The sequence below is a fragment of the Podarcis erhardii genome (assembly GCF_964252035.2).
Source record: "Podarcis erhardii genome assembly, chromosome: 14".
Classification (NCBI taxonomy): Eukaryota; Metazoa; Chordata; class Lepidosauria; order Squamata; family Lacertidae; genus Podarcis; species Podarcis erhardii.
This window is the reverse complement of record NC_138503.1, coordinates 35,526,230-35,549,906: the sequence shown is the minus strand read 5'-3', so window position 1 is coordinate 35,549,906 and position 23,677 is coordinate 35,526,230. Positions and strand designations below refer to the sequence as shown.

Below are 23,677 nucleotides of genomic sequence, written 5' to 3'. Positions count from 1 at the left end.
CTTCAGGACCACATGGGTTTTCCCTCCTCACAATTGCTGCCATTTGTTGCACATAAACAGACTATTTGCATTTCCCACCATGGCTGGCCAGGTTCCCCTCAGGTGCACCCAGGGGCAGGCAAATCTGTCAATGTTGGTTTCTCTCTGTTTTTTGTTCTTCCAGTCTTGAGCTCGGTTCAGATGAATTTTCATGGGGAATTTTAAAAAATGCAAACATGCTGAACTTAAGATTGGAAAAACAAGAAAATGAGAGAAACCCAAAATGACAGATTTGCTCAATTATACTTGCACAACTCTATGGATAATTTCATCTGCAGTCCTCAGCTGACATAAAGTAGTGTAGCTGAACAAAAGAAACTGTTGGACAATTTCCGCCCATTGTGGATTTCACTCATCAAGAAAGCTCCGGAGAATCCCTTCACTTGTTTGCTCTGTGTGAGATCTTGGCCTTCTGAACTTAGCATGACCATCTACCATATTTTTTGCTCTATAAGACTCACTTTTTCCCACCTAAAAAGTAAGGGGAAATGTGTGTGCGTCTTATGGAGTGAATGCAGGCTGCGCAGCTATCCCAGAAGCCAGAACAGCAAGAGGGATCGCTGCTTTCACTGCACAGCGATCCCTCTTGCTGTTCTGGCTTCTGAGATTCAGAATAATTTTTTTCTTGTTTTCCTCCTCCAAAAACTAGGTGCGCCTTATGGTCTGGTGCATCTTATAGAGTGAAAAATACGGGTATCTTCTCCCACTCCCTCCTCCTCCTCCTCCTCTCTCTCTCTCTCTCTCTCTCTCTCTCTCACACACACACACACACACACACACAATGTGCAGAACAATGAATGAAATTCAGGGGAAACCCCACTTATGTGGGGTTTCTATTCCCGGTTGCTGCACTGGAACCCACCCCACCCCATTCTGCCACTGCCCCACCCCCTTTTGGTGCCAAAAACATTGTGCACATCAGAGGGAGTGTGCATGCTGATCATGCGCAGGTGGGGAGATGCCTGTACAATAGCATTGATCACACTTCCATTCTATTTTCAAGCTTCATAGCCAAGAATTTTTGTCTTATTCTGTTCACACCAGTTTGCCTGCAATCTTGTGTGAGTAAGCCCCACTGAATTCAATGGGACTTACTTCTGACCCCAAGCAGACACACATAGGATTTGCAATGTCAATCAACCTACCTAGTCCAGGTAGATAAGCATTCACAAAGACTGTCTGGTTAATAATTGACTGCTTCCCGATATCTCCATCCCATTTAAGAACAAAAATATGACAACGGAAAGGCTTTGTGGGGAAAAGCCCAGCTTATCAGCATCTTCAGATGTCAGCGAGCACATGTCAAGATTAGCTCCAAAGAAACAGGAGAAAATGGATTTCCCATCGAGTGCTTGAGTCACTAACAGGGAACAGCTGTAGTGACAGTTCCCAGAATTTTCTACCGTGAAAGTTTTAAAGAAACCCCCATTTCAGTACTGCAGCTCTTGGTGACACCCTGCCTGCTCCTTGAGGAAAGAAGAAAGTGGGTGAGAAAAATGCAAAAGTCCTTGCAGGTATGTCTTAGCACCTAGGACCAGGTAGGAATGGCATCAGAAGAACAAAGTGGAATTGAGGGGGTGTCAACTCAAGGCACATTCCAAACATAGCAAACCTTCAGGCTGCAGGCATTTGCCTGCCAAAACACACACACACGACCAAAACAGGAAACCTGAACACCTGAACATCAAATTGCAAAGTGCTAAGCAAAAGAATTCTTAGCAACTGGGAAGCCAAAAGCAAACCAGCTTCTGTTTCTCTCCGTTCCTAGTTTTTCCAATATTAAGTTCAGTTCTCCCCATTTCCACACTGGCGCTGACTGCTTGAACTTGTCTGAACAAGGCATAAGCTTACTACAGGTGGTCTGGGTAGGGGGATGTGTGGAACCCAGAGACAGTTTGCCAACCCTGGTTCCCCCGCCCTAGTCCTTTCCCTTCAGGGCCAGATCAACAGACACGGGTCCCTCTTCTCTGATCTCATTCTTCACCTCCATGCCTCATTCATACAGAGAAACAGATATATTGAGGCAGAAAATCCCAACTGGCCTCACAGTTCTCAGGGCCTTTAAAGCCCTAAACGGCCTTGGTCCTGTATACCTGAAGGAGCATCTCCACCCCCATCGTTCAGCCCGGACACTGAGATCCAGCGCCGAGGGCCTTCTAGCGGTTCCCTCATTGCGAGAAGTAAGGTTACAGGGAACCAGGCAGAGGGCCTTCTCGGTAGTGGCGCCTGCCCTGTGGAACGCCCTCCCATCAGATGTGAAGGAAATAAGTAGCTATCTTATCTTTAAAAGACATCTGAAGGCTGTATTGCTGTATTGTTTTGAACACTCGATTGGGAGCTGCCCAGAGTGGCTGAGGAAACTCAGCCAGATGGGCGGGGTATAAATAATTTTATATTTATATTTATATTTATTTATCTGCATTGATATTTCACGCTGCTCATAGTTAATCTATGGGACTCACTTCCACAAGAGGCAGTGATGGGCACCAACTTGGATGGCTTTAAAAGAGAAGTGGACAAGTTCATGGAGGAGAGGGCTATCAGTGGCTACTAGTCATGATGATCACACAACCAGGTTAAAAAGCAGAAATACTTCTGAATACCAGTTGCTGGAAACCACAGGAGAGGAGAGCGCTTTTGTGCTCAAATCCTGCTTGCGGGTTTTGCAAAGGAATCTGGCTGGCCACTGTGAGAACAGTGGACCAGATGAGCCATTGGCCTGATCCAGCAGGCTCTTCTTATGTTCTTTGAGTCTACTCTTCACCATGTAGTCCCAGGATGGGTTACATCCAGCTAGGGATGTCAGAGAATTCCGACAAAAATGGAAAAGGAAGCAGAAATGGCTACATTTCTTTTGTTCACTGTGGTCAGGAACAGAAACTAGTCAAGCAAAAGCAATTGGTATCTGTTCACATTGTATTTGCAGTCTGCTAATGATACGTAATTAATGACTTTTTTTTTTACATTGGTTTGACATTTCCATTACATTGAAAGAATGTAAGTTACGTAACTTGCATTAAATAGCAGGCAGTGAGACAAATAACATACTATTTGGCAGAAACCGAAGTGCAGCAGAACAGAACCAGCACTGATTCTGTTGAGAACTAGTCAGAATGGCAATTGCTGCCTTCTCACATGCCTACATCTAGCTCAGTACAAGTAGTTTAACTCATTATATGCATTACTAGACAATACATTAATCTGAACCAACAATAGCCAAAACCTGCAATAATACTGCAAGGGGAAGGTATTCTGAAATACAGTAATAACTTGTTCATCCCACACTTTTCAGTGCATTTCCCCTTCACTTTCCTAACTGTAGGAAGTCTTTATTTTTTTAAGTGGGTTTGCTGTTCTAGGACAACGGAATGTTTTAACCTACTGTAATTATACAAACCTAAAGTTATGGGAGATGCTTGAATTTCTTCATGCAACATTATGTAAGTCTGGAGGCCCCCTGAATTTGTTGCCTTCTCTTCCTTTCAAGGCTTTTCTGAGAGAGGGGATGCAGAGGCAGCATCTTGGCCTGTACACCTTTAAGATCAGACACTGATCCCCAGCTACAGGTGTTCAGTTCTCCCCAGACTTCCACTGAAATTCCTTCCTGTCATCACCACCAACCACATCACCATCATGCTTGTTTTGAATTTGTCACTCAAAACTGCAGTGGGAATAACAACTCACATTTCACCTGTGCACTGAGTATTAATTACGAGGGTTGTTTTCAAAGCACTAAATGAACTGATGAACATTTCGCCCTCTACCTTGAGCAAGGAAATACAATAAAGAGTCAATCAAGAGAGTCAGTGTGGGGCATGGTGTCAGAGTGCTGCACTGAGACCTGGGAGACTGGAGTTCAAAATCCCCACCTGGCCATGAAGGTCACTGCCTCTCAGCCTGGTCTACCTTACCAGGCTGCTGTGAGGGATTTAAATGAGGTGGAGGGAGAATCATGTACACCACCTTAAGCTCCGTGGAGGAAAGGAGGGATACAAATGCAATAAATAAATAACAAACAATAAGGTTGGCTGTTCCACAGTGCCATGTGAACAGGACTCAGTGGCCAACAGGGATTTTGTGCGATCAGCTAAATAGCCACTTTCATTCTACAGCATAATTTTCTCTAGAAGCTGAGTCTTCATTAAAAGAAATGAAGCGTCTTGCCTCTTGTGGGTGAGAAGATCATCTTCAAGGTGACCAAATCTCAGAAAGGAGAAGCCAGGCTAACAGATTTACTGTGACAGATAGGTAGTCGTGTTGGTCTGCCATAGTCAAATCAAAAAATTCCTTCCAGTAGCACCTTAAAGACCAACTAAGTTAGTTCTTGGTATGAGCTTTTGTGTGCATGCACACTTCTTCAGATACACTGAAACAGAAGTGTGCGTGCACACGAAAGCTCATACCTAGAACTAACTTAGTTGGTCTTTAAGGTGCTACTGGAAGGAATTTTTAGATTTACTGTGGTTTGTGCCACGAGAAATTTGTCAGTGACACGAGATTCATTGAGTATATTATATAAGCAGAGAAGCCAATATCTGCCATAATCAGCCGAAAGGTTTGGAATAATTTTTAAGCTGCATTTGAGCTCCAAGGAGCTTAAAGCAACATTATAACCTACCTCACAAAGGATGGATGAGAGAAAGTGATTTGCTCAAGGCTGGCCAGGGAGCCATGCAGCTAAGCAGAAATATGAACTTGGGTTTCTTTGCCACATCCAAGGCCTGGATGCCACCACAACAGCTGGAAGCAACTGAGCACTGCTGTCATTAACTCTCTGAAGCCTAAATATGACATGTGAGCCCTCTAAACAAAATTTCCCATGCCTTCTTATAGGTCAGTGTTGGGTTTCCCTGATGTTGTTGGACTTCTATTCCCACCATCCCTGCTCATTGGCTAAGCTGGCTGGGGATGATGGGAGTTGTAGTCCAACAATATCTGGGGGAACAAGATCAAAGATCAATGTCACAGGAGAAACATGCATAGCACACATCCACCTTTGAGTAAATCCTACACAAATCGGGAGTGGAGCCCCTAAGACGGTTGGGTGGTGACTTAGATTTCTCCTTCTAGCAACTCCTGCAGCCAAGCTGGTGCCAAACGGATTGCTCTGCTTTCCTTTGGACCACATCAGTGAGGCAAAGAAGGGGGTCTTGTTGTCTGGGCAGCCGGGGACCTCCATACACTAGGGCTGGGCGATGTATCAACAAAGCCTCACAGGCTGCCAGAGCTTCTGCCACCCCCTGCCCACTGCCATGAGGAGGCTTCGCAGGCTGCTGATTATTGTGCCCCTGCTGCCAGGCTGCCACTGCTTCTGCCCCCCTCCTCCCCCCCTTGTTGATTCTGCCGCCACCAGGCTGCTGACAGTCTCAGATTATTTGCACTCACTCTGACTCATCACCGTACTTTGTATTGTCCTGAATACCACCATTTGGTAGCCAAGCCCAAAACCAAAAGTCTCATTTGAATGCATTTTGGCTTGCCTGCTGCTGAAAGTGACCACAAAGTGATTGATAATATCATCATTTCTCAGTTTTAGACCCTTACGTAGTATCAGTTGTCAGGACATTGTCCTTTTAGCCTCTGCGTAGTTCCTTCCTTATTTCAGATATCATGATATATTGATATATTGCAATGTTTAGCTGCTGATATATTGCAATATCGAAAACCAGTTATCGCCCAGCCCTACACACTGCCCAGGTTTGCACCCCAAGGAGGTCACTTTGGTGCTGCTAATGCAGCAGTTTGACTTCACCCCCCCCCCCGAGGCACACTCCATTGTCACTTGAGACAGATGGATGCCAACAATGACAACTAGTCAAATTGAACCTTACTGGAGACCCTAAGAAGAGCCTTCCTGCCTCTTCTCCACTATTTCCTAGAAACAGCATCATAGGAAGCTGCTGTATACTAAGTCACACCATCGGTCCATCTAACACAGCATTGTTTACACTGACTGGCAGCAGTTCTCCAGGATCTCAGACAGGGTCTCTCCTGAAAATGTCAGGGTTTGAACCTAAGACCTTCTTCTTTCAAAGCAGATGTTCTACCACTGACTTACAACCCTTGCTTTATGTCTACATATGTTTCTAAGCCCTGACAGGCTCAAAGCAGAGCCCTCTGATTGGCTGAAGGGCTGTGTATAAAACGTCCTACTGCTTTAGGTCTGGCATATTTCTGTGGACTTGCTACTGGCAAAGAACCAGAATTATGTCCTTCCGCCAAGGCAAGAAATGGATGCCTCACCGGTCTCCATGACCTTGCCTAGCTGCCAGTCAGTGCCCTTGCTCAGTTGCTAGTCTGGCCTACACCCTTGTGAGTTATCAAAAACTGGTTGGTTTTCCGATAGCAGCATGCGTGCTTATTGTTTAAGTTGGGAGCAAAGAAGAGGGCAATAGCAAGAGGTATTGGTACTTCACAGTATGGCCCCATGTGTCATTTGAAGCAGGAGTGGGGAACCTCAGGCCCGATGGGGCTGATTGTGGCCTCCCAGACCTCTCTGTCTGGCCCTTGGAACTCTTCCCAATCCACACCCTCTCTCTCAAGTCACACATTCTCACCAGTCCTGCTTCTCAAGCACATTTCCTGGGCTGAACATGTCCTTGAACTGCAATAACACCACTTGCTAGCCTAGATAGAAGATGAAGAGCTGTGTCCTGTATATGTGTGTTAGTCTAGAAACCTCTGACTTTGGCTGCCTGAAATGTAGCCTCCTCTACAGGGGTAAACGTCACATCTCATTGCTCTGCCCACTTTTGGCCTCTGGCCACACCTATAGTCCAAATGGGACTCCACACAATCCTGAAGGCCAACTGCTTTCCTCCCTTTGCATCATGCACTTATTATTTAGCTCTTTGAAGCTAAATTTTTACTCTGCTCATTTTAATCTGATTTTTACTCTGCTCTTCAGCCGAAAGGGACTCCCAGGGCAGCTTGTAAAGATCAATATGAAGATGGCTCTGGCCCTCAGGCTTACAAAAGGATACAATAGGGAAAGGGACTAGGGAGGGAGGAGGAATAAAGCAAACACCTGAGACTTGTTCTTAGTTACAAAGGATGGACGGGAATTTAAAGCTGTGCAAGAAGAAGGATGACCCCACAGTGACTCTCAGCAGAGCTGGTGGAGTGACTCTGCTTCCCTTCCCTGTTTCTACTGCAGATTGATGGAATGGCTACTGTCAGGTGACAAATGAGGAAAAGAAGAGCCAATGGAGCTGGCCTTTCTGGAAAGCTGAATATAGTCTCCTAATGGATTGAGTGGGGTAGCATTGCCAGTGACCATTCCTAGGGGCTAAAGTGCCCCACAAAGTCAGTAGAGCCTATAATGCCAAAGGCAGTGTGGCCATTTTCATCCCTTTGGAGCAGTCAGTCTTGAGAGAAGCTGCCATTAATGGAGGCATGATGTGTAGAACATTTTCTCGGTGTTTCATGCCCCAAAGCTCAACTGCCAGTGACAGTCCAGGAATTCAGAGCCTGGCATGCTGCTCAACAGTCCTGGGCAGGTTTCCCTTCATTTTTTCGCTATGAGAAGCCGCAGTTGAAATAATCGACTCTCCTTGCATTCAGAAATACAGTGTGTTTAGCCCAATTAAATTATAGCTTTCTTTGCAATGCGATTATTTGCAACCTACGTTTGAAAAAAAATATAGGGTGTGTTAAAATGAGCTTCCTGTCAGCAAAACTCATATCAGGGACCCAGGAGCTGGATAAACAATGGGCAATTACTCCCCCAAATACCCTTCAGCTGAAATCTTTCGGCAACTTAAAAAATGCAAGCTGCCAGAGGCAAAAACAGCAACTGCCTACCTACCAGCATTTCTGTGATGGGGCTATGCAAGGGCTCTTCTGGCATCACTGCATCACATGCCACGGCTAAGAAGGAAAGCAATCCCTGATGTCGGAAGTCAGCAAGTGATGGGAAAGACTTCTGCTGCAGATGTTGGACAGCAACAGTTTGTTGGAACAGTACATTTTGTCTTGCTTTTCTTTCCAATGCAGAATGTAAGGGTCCTGGGCAATAATAACCAAGCAACAACATCCTCTTCTTTTTAGCAAAGTGCTTGTCTTGTGTGCCTTCTGATCATCCCCTTGGTCTAGATGGGCCAGTGGTCTGATCTGGTATAAGCAGCTTACGATATGGGTAGGGACTGGTAGGGGCATAAGAAGTGCCCAGCTGGATCAGGTCAAGGCCCATCTAGTCCAGCATCCAGTTCTCTCAGTGGCCCATGAGATGCCTTTGGGAAACCGAAAAGCAGGAGTTAAGCACAACAGCACTCTCTCTACCTGTGACCTCCAGCAACCAGTATTCAGAGGCATACAGACTCAGAGAGGAAGCAGAACATAGTCATTGCAACTTGAAGTCACTTGAAGTCAATGCAACTGCCAAATTCTCTTTTAAAATCATAGTTTAACTATATGATGCTTTGAAGAAGTATGTTCTTGCAGGTTTCCAGTGGTCAATTTGAAAGGTGGCCCTGCCCCAACCTGGCATGTAGCCTCCAGAAGTTTGCCCTGAGGGAATGCAGCCCTCAGGCTAAAAAAGGATTCCTCACCCCTGGGCTAAGACAAGCAGGTTGTTTTAGCTTCAGATCTTCATCTGTCCAATGGGAGTGGAAATAACAACAACAAAACAGAACAACAGCAATGCAATAATGATTCCACTGAGTTCAGGGTGCCTGGACATATTGGTTACATTTTCTTTACTATTGGTTTACATATTGGTTACATTTTCTTTACAACCCTGTGAGGTAGACTGAGAAATAATTTCTGGCCTATGCTCTCCCAGTGAGCCCTTCTGCCAAGTGGAGATTTTTAATTCTGCTCTTGCTGGCCAAAATGTTAAATGTTCTCTGACCACTGCATCATAGCTGTTGGACAGTGAAGACATTTTAAAGGGCAGTGGGTCCCAGTTTGAAAACCTCCTTGTAGCATTGAAACTAAATAAAACATTCTTTCTCCAATATAACCTCAAAAAGCAAGCAAACACGGTGACGCTGATTTTGTCACTTTGTAACAGAAACTGGCTATGGACATGATCTTGCAAAGTTGTTTTACAAAAGAATGACAGCCTGATGAATTGTGCAAATCATGCCACCATGATCAGTTCCCCCATCCCACAAAAATACAACCCACTTGTTTGTGTCCAATCACAGAGTAGTATTTGCTGCATAGCAAACGTAAAACGCATTGGCAATTGCCGTTACATCTCTCAAAGTGCCGCTGCACCCTCCAATGCATAGCTTTGTAGATTATCCACCGTGCTAAGCACTTCACAGAATGGCACTCCAGCTCAATTTAGACCCCACTTAGATTTATCTGGGAGTTTCACCACCTTGCTCCCAGCAATTCAGAGCAGCTGTCACATTGTGTGATGGGATGCCCCCCTGCATCAATTGTCGCTTTCAGATTCTTAGGAAGATCATCCAGTCCCTAGATCTAATTTGTAAATGCTGATTGCATGGCGGAACTTGGATCTGTTCCAGTTTCCCCTTCTTGCTACAATGAGTCATTGAGCAAAATGAATGGCAATTTGCCTGTCTCTGCTCGGAGTTTTGAGTATCTTTTCCATCCCCAGCAGTATTTTGGATGGGCAATGCTGTGCTCCTTTCCAATTCTGACATATTTACACATGCAAAAACAGTGAAGCAAATCCTTCATGGACTGGATAACAATAGAGTTTTCCTTTAAAAAATATTGTGATTTTAACTGTAGCCAAACACAGAGGTAAAGGTGTTTGGGAAAAACTATACCAATTATATTTCTGAGTGTCTGGCTGGTACAAACTGCACAGGAGCAGGGTCAGAAAAAAGCCAGCAAAATTCAGCCTTTGGTAAGGCCCACCCTCAATATTAAATGTTTTCTAAATATTAGTTAGTTAATTAGTTCAATGTATTTATATCCTGCATGCAGGCAACTTTTTACCTAATCACTCACTAAGAAGTAACACATTTCAGTAAGTTTGTGTTTATGTTCTGGCAGTTCTACAATAATTCCCCCTCTCCACAAAATCACTGGCTATAGGCCAGGGATGGGCAAATCTGTCAATTTCAGTTTCTCATTTTCTCACTCTTCAGTTCTCCACACTTTGACAACCATTTGCAATTAAAAAACCAACAACCTCAAGGAGGTTCGTCACCATTTAAGTGTCAATTTCTCCTAATATGCAGTTTTATATGCAATTTTGCATAATTTTTGCAAAGCAGCCTTCTCTAATAGGATGCATTTCTGCTCATACATGCATCTTTATGCAGTTTACTCTGGTATAAGTACACATTACTTGGCTAGAGAACTGCACTGCAAAATCCAGAGATTTGCAGATTTTGGGAAATGTAAATTAGTTAGCTTCACCTTTATTTGCAAACTGAATTGATTTTTTCCCCCTTCATACCTCTCCCCTGCCCAAATGCCCTCTGCACACCCCTTTCTTTTAAGCTTGTCTCAGCTGTGTGTGTGTGTGTGTGTGTGTGTGTGTGTGTGTGTTTCAACATTTAAAACAGCTACCCACATAGCCACCCTACAGCAGGGCTTGACATGGTTTGGAGGTTGAGGAAAGTCACTCCAATGACCCACCCTGGTTAAATCTCCTCCAGATTGTTCAGGGTTTGGTTGGTTGTTTTTTGAAAATGGTGTGGCTGGCACAATTAATGAAAGAGAGCCAATAGCAAACAAAGCACATCAGAAAGGATCATAACTCCAAGTCGCCACCCTCCTTCTGACAGCTTCACCAAAACAAGCCCTCCGGAACAAGAACACAACGCCCACACAAAATATGCATCGTGCCTCATCATAACAGGATTCCCCAGACGATATTTGTTGGGGGTGGGAGAGAGATCCTTGAAGTTCCAAGAAATGTCACAAGCTCGTGTCCAAAGTTTAATACAAAAAGTTTCCACATGGCTGTTTCAAGGAATGAGGCCAAACGGACTTGCAGCTTCTCTAGGGGCTTGTTAGGACCAGGGAAGAACACTTTCCCCCCCTGCTTATATGGAAATTTGAAACTTGCCTCCAGAGTGGAAGATTAGAAAGGAGGGTTGTGTAAACAGGGCTGAAGTGCTAAGTTGTTGGGCCTCCGCTTTGCAGGGAAGTTTTTACCCACTGACCTGAAACACATTTCCCCACAATCACAGACTGGGGAAGGGAGAATGGTAACAAACATGGTTGGTTTGCACATTGAGTCTGATTAAGGGCTGCTGCTGCTGCTGCTGCAAGCTATGCAAGTCATGGTAGAAAGCTTCACCTGATGGATTTCTGCCTGCTACTTGGCAGCTAATTTTGCACATCGGTCCTAATTAGCCAGACTGAGCTATCTGGAAGAAGAGCAGGGTAGAAATAAAATTATAATGGTGGCTTCATAGTGTTTAGGAAATGCATTTTGTACATGCTCAGAGGCATACCCCATCACTCCTTCTAGTGGCATCTCAAGACGAGGGAGGCTGTGCTCAATAGCAGAGCAGATATTTTATATGCAGAAGAAGTTCCCTGGTTAATTCCCTGGTATCTCCAGCTAAAAGGGTCAGGTAGTTGATGACAGGGAAGACCTATGCTTGTGTGATTAGAAGTCAATCTATATATATTGTTTAAGGCAGCTTTATATGTCCACGTTGAGCCATAATTCTACTGCACTATACAGAGACCCTCATAAAGCACAGGGAAGCACTTTCGTAATCCCTCCTTTGGAAATCTGTTTACAAACCTCCCCAGCATGAAAACTGGTTTTAAATTGCTGTGTTTTATGCACATTTCGGCTTTTTCCTGGAATCTCTCCTGTTGTGATTTTATTCCACTGTGAATCAGATTTTGCAAAATGCCCAAAGTGCTCAGTTGGATGGGCTGTGTGCAAATGTAATAAACAGAACAAAATACTCAATGCAATAAATATAGAGAAACACTGCCAGAGTTATGGTGGTCATGTACATAAGATATTGGGGCTCCTGCACCTTAAATTAAAACATATATATGTGCATGAGGCTTTGTAACGCTACAGAGAAGCAATAGAGGACTGGAGGAGAATGGAGGCAAGGATAGAGTATGCAATTATTTCAGCTGCAAGCCAATCTCAAGAAGATCTTCTATAAAGCTATTAAAGATGCAAGAGCACATCTGTTTTTCACCTGGGCTATCCCAATCAGAGCGGGCAATACTGGGCTACTGGGCTTGATTTTGTGGTCATTCCCCCCCCCCCCCGCCTTGATATATAAAATGGTTTGACCTGGTGCAAGGCAGCTTCTTATGTTCTATTCCTGCTTATTAAATCAATGCAAGTTGCTGCTGTTTTAATTAGGACACATCGAAACATGTTATTTGGCTGTGGAAAAGTAACACATCAGGTGCATGCCAGCATAAGATGAGAAGAGGAGCAGAGGGAGGAGAAAACAAGAAAGGGTGATGAAGCCGCACCCTGAGAGATTAAGTTCAGGAATGTGGCAACAATCTCAAACAAACTATTCTGAAGAGGAAAATTAAAGCTGCAGCCTGTGTGTGCATATTTCCCTGTGTGGTAAAACCCCATTGCACCCAGTGGGATTGACACCTGGGTAAATGCACACAGGATCAGGCTGCTCAAACTGTATATCTTGTTTCGGTATGAGAAATAATGTGTGAGAAAGTACTATTGAGGATACACAGAGTACCTGTCACACGCACGTTAGTAACCATAACTCTTCATATTTAGGAGTAGAATGTCAAGAAGTTGGCTCAGCTGGTTGGAGTATGGTGCTGATAACACCAAGGTTGCAGGTTCGGTTCCCGTAAGGGACAGCTACATATTCCTGCATTGAAGGGGGTTGGACTGGATGGTTCTCAGGGTCCCTTCCAACTCAAGTTTCTGGACCTTTCTTTCACTTGCCCTCTTCAACAACCACCAAACACACAGAAATTAACCTGGAAAAGCTTTCTCTGTCATCTGATCTCTGTGCCAGGTAAAGGCAGCTTTCCAAATATCTGCCTTTTCAAGCTGCTGCTGCCGCAAGACACAGGAACACAGACAGACAGCAAACAAAACAAAACAAAAGCAAACCTGCTTTCAGTACAAGGGCTCAGTGACACAAGTAATACAACACAGAAATGCTATAGAATATGTGCAAAGTCCCTGTTGCATACCACTCGTTAACATAGCTGTCAACGTTTTTTAGGGAAATTCCCTTATTCCGAATAGGATTCCTCGCAAGAAAAGAGAAAAGTTGACAGCTATGCTCGTTAATCTACCTACCTAGGTATCGGATTTGGGGTGGCAGTAGTGAAGGTAAACTGGGCACAGGGTGCAGCTTAGTGGCAGGCTTGATTCTGCACATGTTTCATTTTTAAGCAGAAATGAAGTGGATATATGGCAAGAAAGCTGTTAGCAAAATGATGCTCCTGTGACATTGGATCACAGAACAGAGGTATGTACTGTAGAAAGTCCGGATAGGAACATAGGAATCTGCCTTATACTTAATCAGACCATTGGTCCATCTATAGCTCAATATTCTCTACACTGACTGGCAGCAGCTCTGCAGAATTTCTAGTGGGGAGCCGTTCCAAGCCCTTTCTGGAGATGAACATGGGACCTTCAACATGCAAAGCAGATGCTGTACCACTAAGATATGGCCCTTCTCTCTCTCCTCTTGGTCCACCAAGTTCAATATTGTCTACACTTCCTGGCAGTGGCTCTCCAAGTTTTCAGGCAGCGAGACTTTCCCAGCCCTACCTGGAGATGCCAGGAATTGAACCTGGGACATTCTGAATGCAAAGCAGATTCTTTGCCACTGAGCTACAGCCCTGGAGAATCTAGGCGACAGCTCCAGGGCTGCCCTGGAGATCTGAAACTGTACAGGTACGGCTCACACCTGCTTGTTCCTCCCCACAAGCTGCCTCGTCAGGAGCAGGATCCGTATGTCGAACGACATGTGTAAACAGAGTGCAACGCTCACCTTTTCTTCTGCACTGTCGGGCTGTACTTCCCTTTGTTTCTCTTCTTGAACAGGGAATGCATAATGTTAACCCCAGGGTTCAGCAAGTGCCGATGGAATCTCGTTCCAGTGGAAGTCCAAAGCAAATAAAATTAAAACGAATGAACCGGCAAGGCTCTGTCACACAGCTCTTGTTGTTCCCCCTGGTGAAAGGCTGCTGGTGTCTGTTTTTGATGCTAGCTCCTGCAGTTTTAAAAAAGTTGCTGAACGGAGAGAGGGAGAGAGAAAGAGCAACTCTGGAGCTACCTCAAGTCCTGCTTCTCTGGCACTTCTGCCAAAGGAACTGCAACTCTCCCAGGCCAAGCGAACTGGGAGTTACCTCCTCCCCCTGGAGGTGGTGCTTACCTACCACACACATGTCATGGGCCCAGGCGGAGCCAGTCTAGGCCATTATTTCCTCGTCAGCCTGTGCTGGGAGCAGTTGTTGCTATGACTGCCTATGACTAGCACATCTTTCTGTCACTGGCAGTGTACGAAGGCTGCAAGATACTTCCCATTCAGCCCTTTCTCCTTTGACTTTAACAGCAGCTCAGCAGGTATAAGTTCACCAGGTGAAGCTTTTTCACCTAACAGGAAAATAAGCGGCTGGGGAAAAACATCACCGGTTAAATTCATGTGCCCAAGACTGCTGTTAAAGGCTGAGGAACAGGAGGGGAGGGGAGGGGAGTAGTGGTTTTTTTATGGCTGACAATGTTTAAACTGCCTTAAGGACAGTTTGATCAATAGGCATTAGCTGGTGATAATGTTTAGTTCCTTCATGCCTTGAAAAGCTTCTCCTGTTGATTTCAGTGGATCAAGCAGCCTTTCAGGCCACAAAGAGCAGATCAGGCTGGTTCCCCCCCCCCCCCAAATCAGATGGCAGCCCTATCTGTGTCATGGAGGGAATTCCAGCCACTGTAGCTCTTTCTCAGTTTTGCAAGACAAGCTTCACCAGCAAACATTACCTGGCCAGGCAACTGTAAAAGATAAAGGAGCCATATCTGCTTTCGAATCTAGTTACCTTAGATAGGGCTTAATTTTAGCCCCAGAACTTTTCTTCTTCTTTTTTATGCCTGTACTCAGCCATGCATTAAATGGATGCCTCTTATCACATTAATCTGAGTTGACAAAATACCCTACCATTCTGTCAAGTGTAGAGTACAAGGCATTACTTGATCTTATCTTCACAACAACCCTGTTAGGTTGGCTGGGTCAAGAGGTAACGGTTTGCCCAAGGCCGTCTAGTGAGATCTGGGGCTGAGCTGAGAACTTTGTCCCAGTCTAAGCTCAAAACTCAAGCCACTGCACACAACAGCAACTAGAGAGCCTCTGACCACGTGCAGAGCAAACATTTCTCCCCATTTAATAAAGATAGCCATATGTGGACCTGAGCAGGAATAAGGGTGGCCAGGTGATCAGTGAAGGCAGGCTGTAGTATCAGCACCTCACAATTTGGGCTTTGCCTGGGGAGGCTGGAATGCCCTTGAAGGCTGGTCCAAGCGATGGGAACAGCCCTTGTTTTTGAGAGCCTTTTCCTGTCCCTGTAGAGGTTAATCCAGCCCTTTCCTGTTGGGCTGGATACAGAAGTACACAGGTTGCATCAGGCCTCAGGAGGAAGTTACAGGAGAAGGCCCGTTTGGTTGCTAGGCAACATCCCTGTTAGGCCTAGGTAGTATTTCTTCTCCCTCTCTCTACTCATCAGTGACAGGGCAGGTGTGACTTTGAAAGCACACCTTTGAATAAACTGGTTTGGTGAGTGTGTTCTTTCTCAGCAAGGCGTAACTCCAACCTCGATAGAGCAATAATTAACAGCCCACCCACCACCTCATCTTTGGTCTTGTCACTTATGAAGAAGGGATATGACCAACGTCCCCCAGTTTGGGACATCGAGGATCAGAGGCCTCAGGTGTCTGAGGTCACACCATGTAACTGTAGCTGGGGAGGAAAAAACCCACTTCCAAACCCTTGATTCTGAGCCTGTCCGGGTCCAAATACCTCTTTTTAAAAGGGCACCTGCTGTTCAGGAAACAAATATTTTATTGACTCATTGCATTTATTTACTGCCTTTCCTCCCAGGAACTCAAAGCAGAATGCATAGTTCTCTTCCCCACCCTCACTTTTTCCTCATAACAACCCTGTGAGGTGGGTTAGGCAGAGAGAGTGAGGAAAGCCCTTAACATCCAGAAAGGTACATGGCTGGGCGAGGCCTTGAACCTGAGTCTTCCTGCTCCTAGGGCAGACCCACACTATACCTTTGAAGCAATCCAAGGCACATTTAAAGTACATTTCACCCCCCAGAAAATTTGGGGATCTGTTGATTGTGAAGGTTACTGTGAATTGTCGATCTCTGAGAAAGAAACTACAATGTTCATGCTTCCTGGGGGGTAAACTATGTGCTTTAAATGTGCGTTGAATGTACTTTATGTGTGGATCTTTATGGTGTGGCCCCTAGTCTGACACTCTAACCACTACACCTACTTGCCTAAAGAGGATTCCAGCCATGCCATGTGCTCCAACTGTCACTGTTAACCAGAAACACTCTCTGTTTTCTGGCTCCTGTCCATCATGGTAAAATACAAAATCCACATTTTGTCTCTGTTTTTTGTTTTGGAGATATACATGTCTACAAATGTATTGATGTACACTTACATCCCTTGCAGCAGCAGTGGTGAAACTTGTAGGGTCTACTTTGTTTTGTATTAGAAAGTGAGATCCACCAGCTAGAGCTTGGTGCAAAAGACATAACACACTGGGGAAAAAATCTGAGTCCAAGAAACGATTGTTACAAGTACCAGAACTGAACAAGAGCTCACAGTCCTGCCACACAAAAATCCACACCTGGTTGCTAATTCCCCACCCACCCCAGCTGCAAGCTGTCTCCTTTTCAGCAGTATAACTTTTGGTGTGGGTGATTTTGTGGTTGCCGCTTCTAAACAATTATCCAAACCAAAGATCCACCGGTAGATCCAGCTTCTGCCTATCACTGCTTTAAAGTTCTCTACCTACGCAATACACAGACTTAAAGGTAAAGGTAAAGGGACCCCTGACCATTAGGTCCAGTCATGACCTACTCTGGGGTTGCAGCGCTCATCTTGCTTTATTGGCCGAGGGAGCCGGCGTATAGCTTCTGGGTCATGTGGCCAGCATGACTAAGCCGCTTCTGGCGAACCAGAGCAGTGCACGGAAACGTCATTTACCTTCCCGCTGGAATGGTACCTATTTATCTACTTGCACTTTGATGTGCTTTCGAACTGCTAGGTTGGCAGGAAAAATACACAGACTTACACATATCACCCAAAGAAGGTGATGTATAACTTTGTGTGTGTGCTAACTGATATGTAAGGATGCAAATTTAGAAAGAATCCAGCCCATCATACCATAATGAGGAAGACTGCCACTTGGTGAGCTGCATGCCCATTTAGTCTGTTGCCCATATGCTAACTGTGCATGGGCTACTTCAAGCCCTCTGTTCTCCCATCATAGGATTTGTTATCTTTAAACATAGCTTAGACCAGACAGCTTTTCAAACAGAGGACATCTTCAAACAGAGGACTGTCTTCTGATAGCCATTCAAATTGTTCTCTTTAAAGCATTGATGTAGCGGTTCAGGGTTGCAGAGGGTCAACAACTCATTATAGTTTCTGCAACGGGGTCCCTGTTTCCAGTGCCTCAGAGCTGCCCAATTGGCTTGAAGGGAGAGCTTTTTAGGCACTGAGAAGTCTCCTCACCCTTTGTGCTTTAGCCAATCAGAGTGAAAGGAGGTGAGTCAACCACTGAGAAGTGGCTTCAGTTTCAAAAGAAGGTTGTTCAGTTTCATGATAATAGTGAGCAAATTCTGTTACATGCAATGGAAATTCAATGGAAACAGAACTAACGTCACTCCAGAAGAAGATATTGGAGAACGCCAAATCATTTGCCCATGTATGTGCACGATAAACAGTAGATATAGCCGAAGGGCAACATGGAAATCCGCATCGATCATTGCAATGCGTCTGTAATTATTATTACTGTATAATTATAAGATTACTGTATAATCTTAGAAGGTTGTATAATTTTATAAAGGGGTGTGGCTATAAGGAGCCATGGCTGTGACTATCATGAAGGAACTCTGCACTTCTGAATTGGCCACTATATGAGTGCTTTAAAATAGAACACATAACCAGAAAATTAAGTTATAAGTAAGAAAAAGGTGAAATTTAAAGTTATTTTATGTATTATTCTAAGGCACAAATATTTGAAAAAAGGTACTTTAAATCTAGAAGTAAAATATTTTGAAAGATACAAATAAGACACGAAATAAGGTAATAATTTGCTGACATGTTTATTGTAAGGAACGCAGGGTGAGGGAGATGTGGGGAAGTCCAGTTAACAATGTAAAAATGCATTTTGGAAAAAAAAAAATAGAACACATAACCACCTTGCCCAAGTCCCTCAAAAATAAATATCTAAAGGACAACCAGATATTGCAGCATGGGAGATCTATGACTGGCTCTCCTGGTGGTATTTTTGAAAAAAATAATTGGGAGTTCCAATGCTGAACCTCAGCACAGAACTGCTCCCCTCCAAGTGATCTAATAGTACCCTCACCGTTGTTCCTCAAAATTAAGCAAAATGGGGATCACTTGCATGGTGCGAAGAAGTGGGCAGGGGGGGGGGGGGTCTTCATCTCTCATCATACTAGAACTCAGGAACATTCCATGGAATGGAATGTTGGAAGATTCAGGGTAGACAAAAGAAGTTAAACTATGGAATTTGCTCCCACAAGACCTATTGATGGCTAGTGATGGCCACCAAATTAGATAGCTTTGAAAGAGGACCAGGGCTGTGCACATATTACAAAATGCAGCTAGGTTGTTCTATTTCTCAATTTAGATTGAAGGTGGTTTGGCAGGGGTGCATCGAAACCCGGTATTACATAAGAAACAACAGGATAGATAAAGGATGGATATGGACTATGGCTAATGCCATGTGCACACAGCTTCCCAAACCAGTGTTGGGAGTGCAATGGATGCAGAGGAAAAAGGAGCATGTACACAGTCTTAGACAAGCTCCAGGTAGGTAGCCGTGTTGGTCTGCCGCAGTCGAAACAAAATAAAAAAATTCCTTCCAGTAGCACCTTAGAGACCAACTAAGTTTGTTATTGGTATGAGCGTTTGTGTGCATGCACACCTCTTCAGAGTCTTAGACAAATTCATGAAGGGTAAGTCTGTAATGCCTGCACCTGTACCCACCCTAAGATTTCTCTATCTGCTCGCCTGGATATCATTCATCATCACCATTTTAGACCCTCAACTTAGTCTTATAGAGGACCCCCGTTAAGCAGCCATAGGTATTACTTCCATTGTGAAGTACCCCTTCAATATTTCTCTTCTCCCCATTATAATTCCGTTCGCTAACTCCCAGCATTCTGCTTCTAAATCCCAGCATTTGGGATGTTATAGTTTAGTGAAAAGGCAAGTAGGAGGTGGCATGAAAGAAGTTTAAAAAATTGTGAGTTGCATGGAGAAAGTTGAATGTTTTTCTTTCCCTCTCACACAAGACTGGAAATTACGGACATCCATTGAAGGTGAATGTTGGAAGGTTCAGGACAGATAAAGTACTTCTTCGTGCAGTGCACAGATAAACTATGGAACTCACTCCCACAGGAGGAAGCATGCCTCTGAATACCAGTTGCTTGGAATCACAAATGTGTAGGGCACTGTTGCACTCAGGTCTCATCTAGCTGGTCTCTTTGAGGCCAGGATGCTGGACTAGATAGGCCTCTGGCCTGATCTAGCAGGTCTATTCTTGTGTTCTCTTGAGGTTGATGGAATATTCATGCCCTGTGAGCTGCCTGCCAAAGAATATAATGTTGAGAAAACCTACAGCCACCTCTCTCTTTTTAAAATATTCGTGCCCAAGCTCAGTCTGTTGATTTTAACTTCTCTCTGGAGCTTTTAGGAGAGACCTGTGAATTCTCTCCGGCCTGTGTTGAGTGCTGGCTGCTGATCCTGCACTCTAATTATGTCATCTTGTTTATCGCTCCTATCAATTCATCATTTTAAAAACCACCTTGGCCCAACGCCCGAAGCTGGTCTTTCATCCAGCTCTGTGCTGAAATTCAGTGTGCAATTTCACGACAACAGGGTTAATCAAAATAAGAGCTGATGTGCAAATACGCTCCTTCCCAGCCACTCCACTCCTATTTATATTTTAAAGAAAGGGCCTGTACCATGGCTACCCTTCCATGCATCTTGCTATTTATGTGCATTTGCGATAATGAATATAGTCAACAAACAATAGTTCCCAGCATTATTTGGGAGAGGCTGTGAGTGTTTGAAGCATCACAGTGCTTCCATGTGACCAATGGCGAGATTTTATAATGAAAATACAGGATACATATACATTTTGGATAACGTCATGTGTGAACTGTGATTTTTAAAAAGGCAGCATGGGAAATGCAGTGTGTGCTTAGTAACTGGGCAGGTGAATATGGTCTAGGACTCCATAGTTGTCAGGGAGTCTTGTTTGAAGCCAACAATGGCATCAGTTCTAGAGTATGTGGGGAGACACACACACACACAAACAAAAGGCCTGTGGGGTTGGGAAGCAGGGGAGGAGATGGGAACAAGATGGAACAAGCCTCAAGAGAATTCTAACAAAGCAGGAAGGCAATAGGCAGTGCCAAGATTTCCAAGGCCCTCCAGTTAATCTTCCGAGTTGTCCTGACTTGCCAGATTTCACACCTGCATTTCACTGCACTGATTTTTCGGTCATGCTCAGAGATTCAGTAAATAATGAAAGTGGCTTATTCCTATTTGAAAAATTGGTGCATCAAGCCCCATTCTGTCTACTCCTGAGTATAGATGTAGGGAGAAATTCAATTCAGTTTGCGTTTAAAGGTGAATCTATCAAATCCACACTTTTTGAAGTGATATGACAAGTGAAACACAGCTACCCTTCGAAATTGGCAAGTATACGAAATTTGCACTGCAGTTCTCCAAACAAACAGCTATTTGCAAATATTGCATATATTAGGAGAACAGTGTGCATAAACATACAAAAATCATTGTGTTAGGAGAAGCTGCATGCAGAAATGTTTGCATTAGTTAAATGCACACAGAAATTTGTTTATTAAGAGAAAGTCATGTTAAAATGTTGGTGAATTTTCACAAGGATTCAGAATGAAATGGGAACTGCTGCAGAAATGGGGAGAACTGAATTTAAGATTGAAAAAAAATAGAAACTGAGAGAAAACAACATTAAAAGTGCATTATATTAGGATAATTTTCTTGCCAAAAAAAATTGTGTGCGCATTGGAGTTTTGTTGTTGTTTGTTTTACAATTAAGCAGTGTCTAAGTCTTGCCAAACAAACAAACAAATAAATAATTTGAGATCATTTGTTGTGGTTACATTAAAAAAACAAAAACCCCACCACCCTCTTGATGTGTTCAGTGGCTTTTCCAAACCTGAATAGTAAGTTGGTGGCTTAACAACATAAAAGCCTTTACTGGCTGGACCAGTGCGAAGTTGGCAGCCACGCTGACAGTCTCCTCCTGTGGCATCTCTGTGAGCAGATTCTTTGCAGGTGACTCCAGCAGTGCGGCACTTGTTGATCTAAAAGTGGTTTTCTACCATAACTTGTGGGAGCAGCAGGAGGCTGGGAGGGGCCAGGCAGAGAGAAAGCATCTTATGCAATTAATTTTCTTGGCACCTTCTGCCTCTCTCTCTCTCTCTCTCTCTCTCTCTCTCTCTTTCTCTCTCTCTCTCTCTCTCTCTTGAAATGCATCTCACACCCTTCTCCTGCCCAGCCCTGAATTCTCTCTACTATCTGTAAATATTGTCTGAAATAGCTGCTTCCCAGGAGGGGAGGGGAGGTGGGGGTGGGGAGGAGGAGGCTTTTTGTGTTGAAAGTGTTCTCAATAAAGGCACGGATCTAAGACACTGCATCTTTGTTGGTTGGGGGCATAGCTCAGTGGTAGAGTACCTACTTTGCATGCAGAAGGTCCCAGGTTCAAGCCCTGCAGGTAGGGGCTTCAGGAGCCACCACTAGGTAGCTCAGACAATATTGAGCTATATGGTCCCACAGTCTGACTCAGTATAAGGCAGCTTGCTATGTTGCACTGCATTGTGGCTTTGTAGTCTTTAATGCTTCCTGGTCCAGGAAAATGGGAAGGCACACCACTTGGTGGGCAGCAGCAACGCCTATGCAGCTTCCTATGATTTTATGTTCCCTTTGCCTTTGCACCTACTCAATAGCAGCTTCTGCTTGCCGCTGCTTCCCCTGAAGCACATGGCTAATGCCCTCTGGCAAAGCAGAGCTGCAGATCCACTCTACCCACCACCACCTGGCTGTAAATTCAAACTGTACACCCAAAAACATGACATGGTTTGCTCATACATAGCATCCTCTCTCTCTCTCTCTCTCTCTCTCTCTCTCTCTCTCCTCCACCCCTTTTCTCAGGCCTCTCCCTCTCTCCTCTAATCTTGAGAGGCGAACGGAAAATTCTTTCAATGCATTGACATTTGCAGCCAAAAAGAATTCAACTGGCTTCGCCAACCAGGTGCTGCCCAGATGTTTTGCATTACAGCTCACAGCCTGCATGACCAGACCCAGAGCACCTTAGCTTCAGCAAGGTGGTAGCCTTGCTTATGTTCAGACCATGGAATGATTTCATAGATTTTTAGGACTGTAATATGAGCCCGCTGGATCAGGCCAGTAGCCCATCTAGTCCAGCATCCTCTTCTCACAGTGACTGACTACCAATTTTTTTTCGACGTATAGGACGCACTTCCTATGGGGCGAATGCAGGCTTTCGCCGAAGCCTGGAGAGCGAGGGGGATCGGTGCGCACCGACCCCTCTCGCTCTCCGGGCTTCAGGAAGCTCTCCGCTAGCCGTGGGAGAGCTGCGCGAAGTTGTGCAGCTCTCCCACGGCTAGCGGAGAGGTTGCCTGCACCCAGAAGCTTGGGGCGCGCTGAGCTCAGCACGCCCGAGACTTCTGGCTTCGCGCAGTTCTCCACTGGCCGTGGGAGAGCTGCGCAAAGTCACGCACCTCTCCCACGGCTTGCGGATAGCAGCCTGTTCTGGGGGCTGGGGTCAGGGGAAGCTCGGGCTTCCCCCGCCCCAGTCCCGCACCTGGGGGGGAAAATAATTTTTTCCCTTTATTTCCCCCCCAAAAAACTAGGTGCGTCCTATGGGCCGGTGCGCCCTATGGGGCGAAAAATACGGTAGATACCCCAATGGGAAGCCTGAAATATGGACATGAGCACAACAGTACTCCATCCGCCTGCAATTCCCCCCAAAACTGATATAATTTGTGGACTAGAGTCTGATTCAAAAAATGGACAATGTATCTATCTTAGACAGACAAACAGATGTATATCTGGACATGGAAGAAAAATTTATTAGACAGAAATCTTCATATAAAGATTTAAAAATTTCCTCATTATTATTATTACCCACCCTTCACCAAAAGGTCCTGAGGCACGTTACAGCAATATAAAAAGATATATGTTGATTGTTCTGTTCATTGTAATTTAATGCCTATTATTGCTTTGTTATTTCAAACTGTTGAAAGCCTCCCTGAGTGGTATATAGGCAGTCAAAAGGGTGGTATAAAATATTTTGTATGTAAATCAAATAAATAAAATATTAATAAGTGAAGCCATTTAGCTATGAAGTGTATCTGTGAAAATTCAGTTAAAGCAAGGGTAGGATACCCTGTTTTGCATGGG

The 23,677-nt window shown here is 44.6% G+C and overlaps 1 protein-coding gene across 2 annotated transcripts in view; it reads right to left on the bottom strand.

The window, feature by feature from the left end:
* The window catches only part of PPL (periplakin), a 48,202-nt gene extending 33,926 nt beyond the window's left edge, over window positions 1-14,276 (bottom strand). For both annotated transcript variants that reach the window (XM_081839497.1, XM_081839498.1), the window contains exon 1: window positions 13,944-14,276. In XM_081839497.1, coding sequence (XP_081695623.1) covers window positions 13,944-14,005 — 62 coding nt within the window. In that variant the 5' untranslated portion in view covers window positions 14,006-14,276. The remainder of the gene's footprint in view (window positions 1-13,943) is intronic.
* Window positions 14,277-23,677: the final 9,401 nt, after the last annotated feature.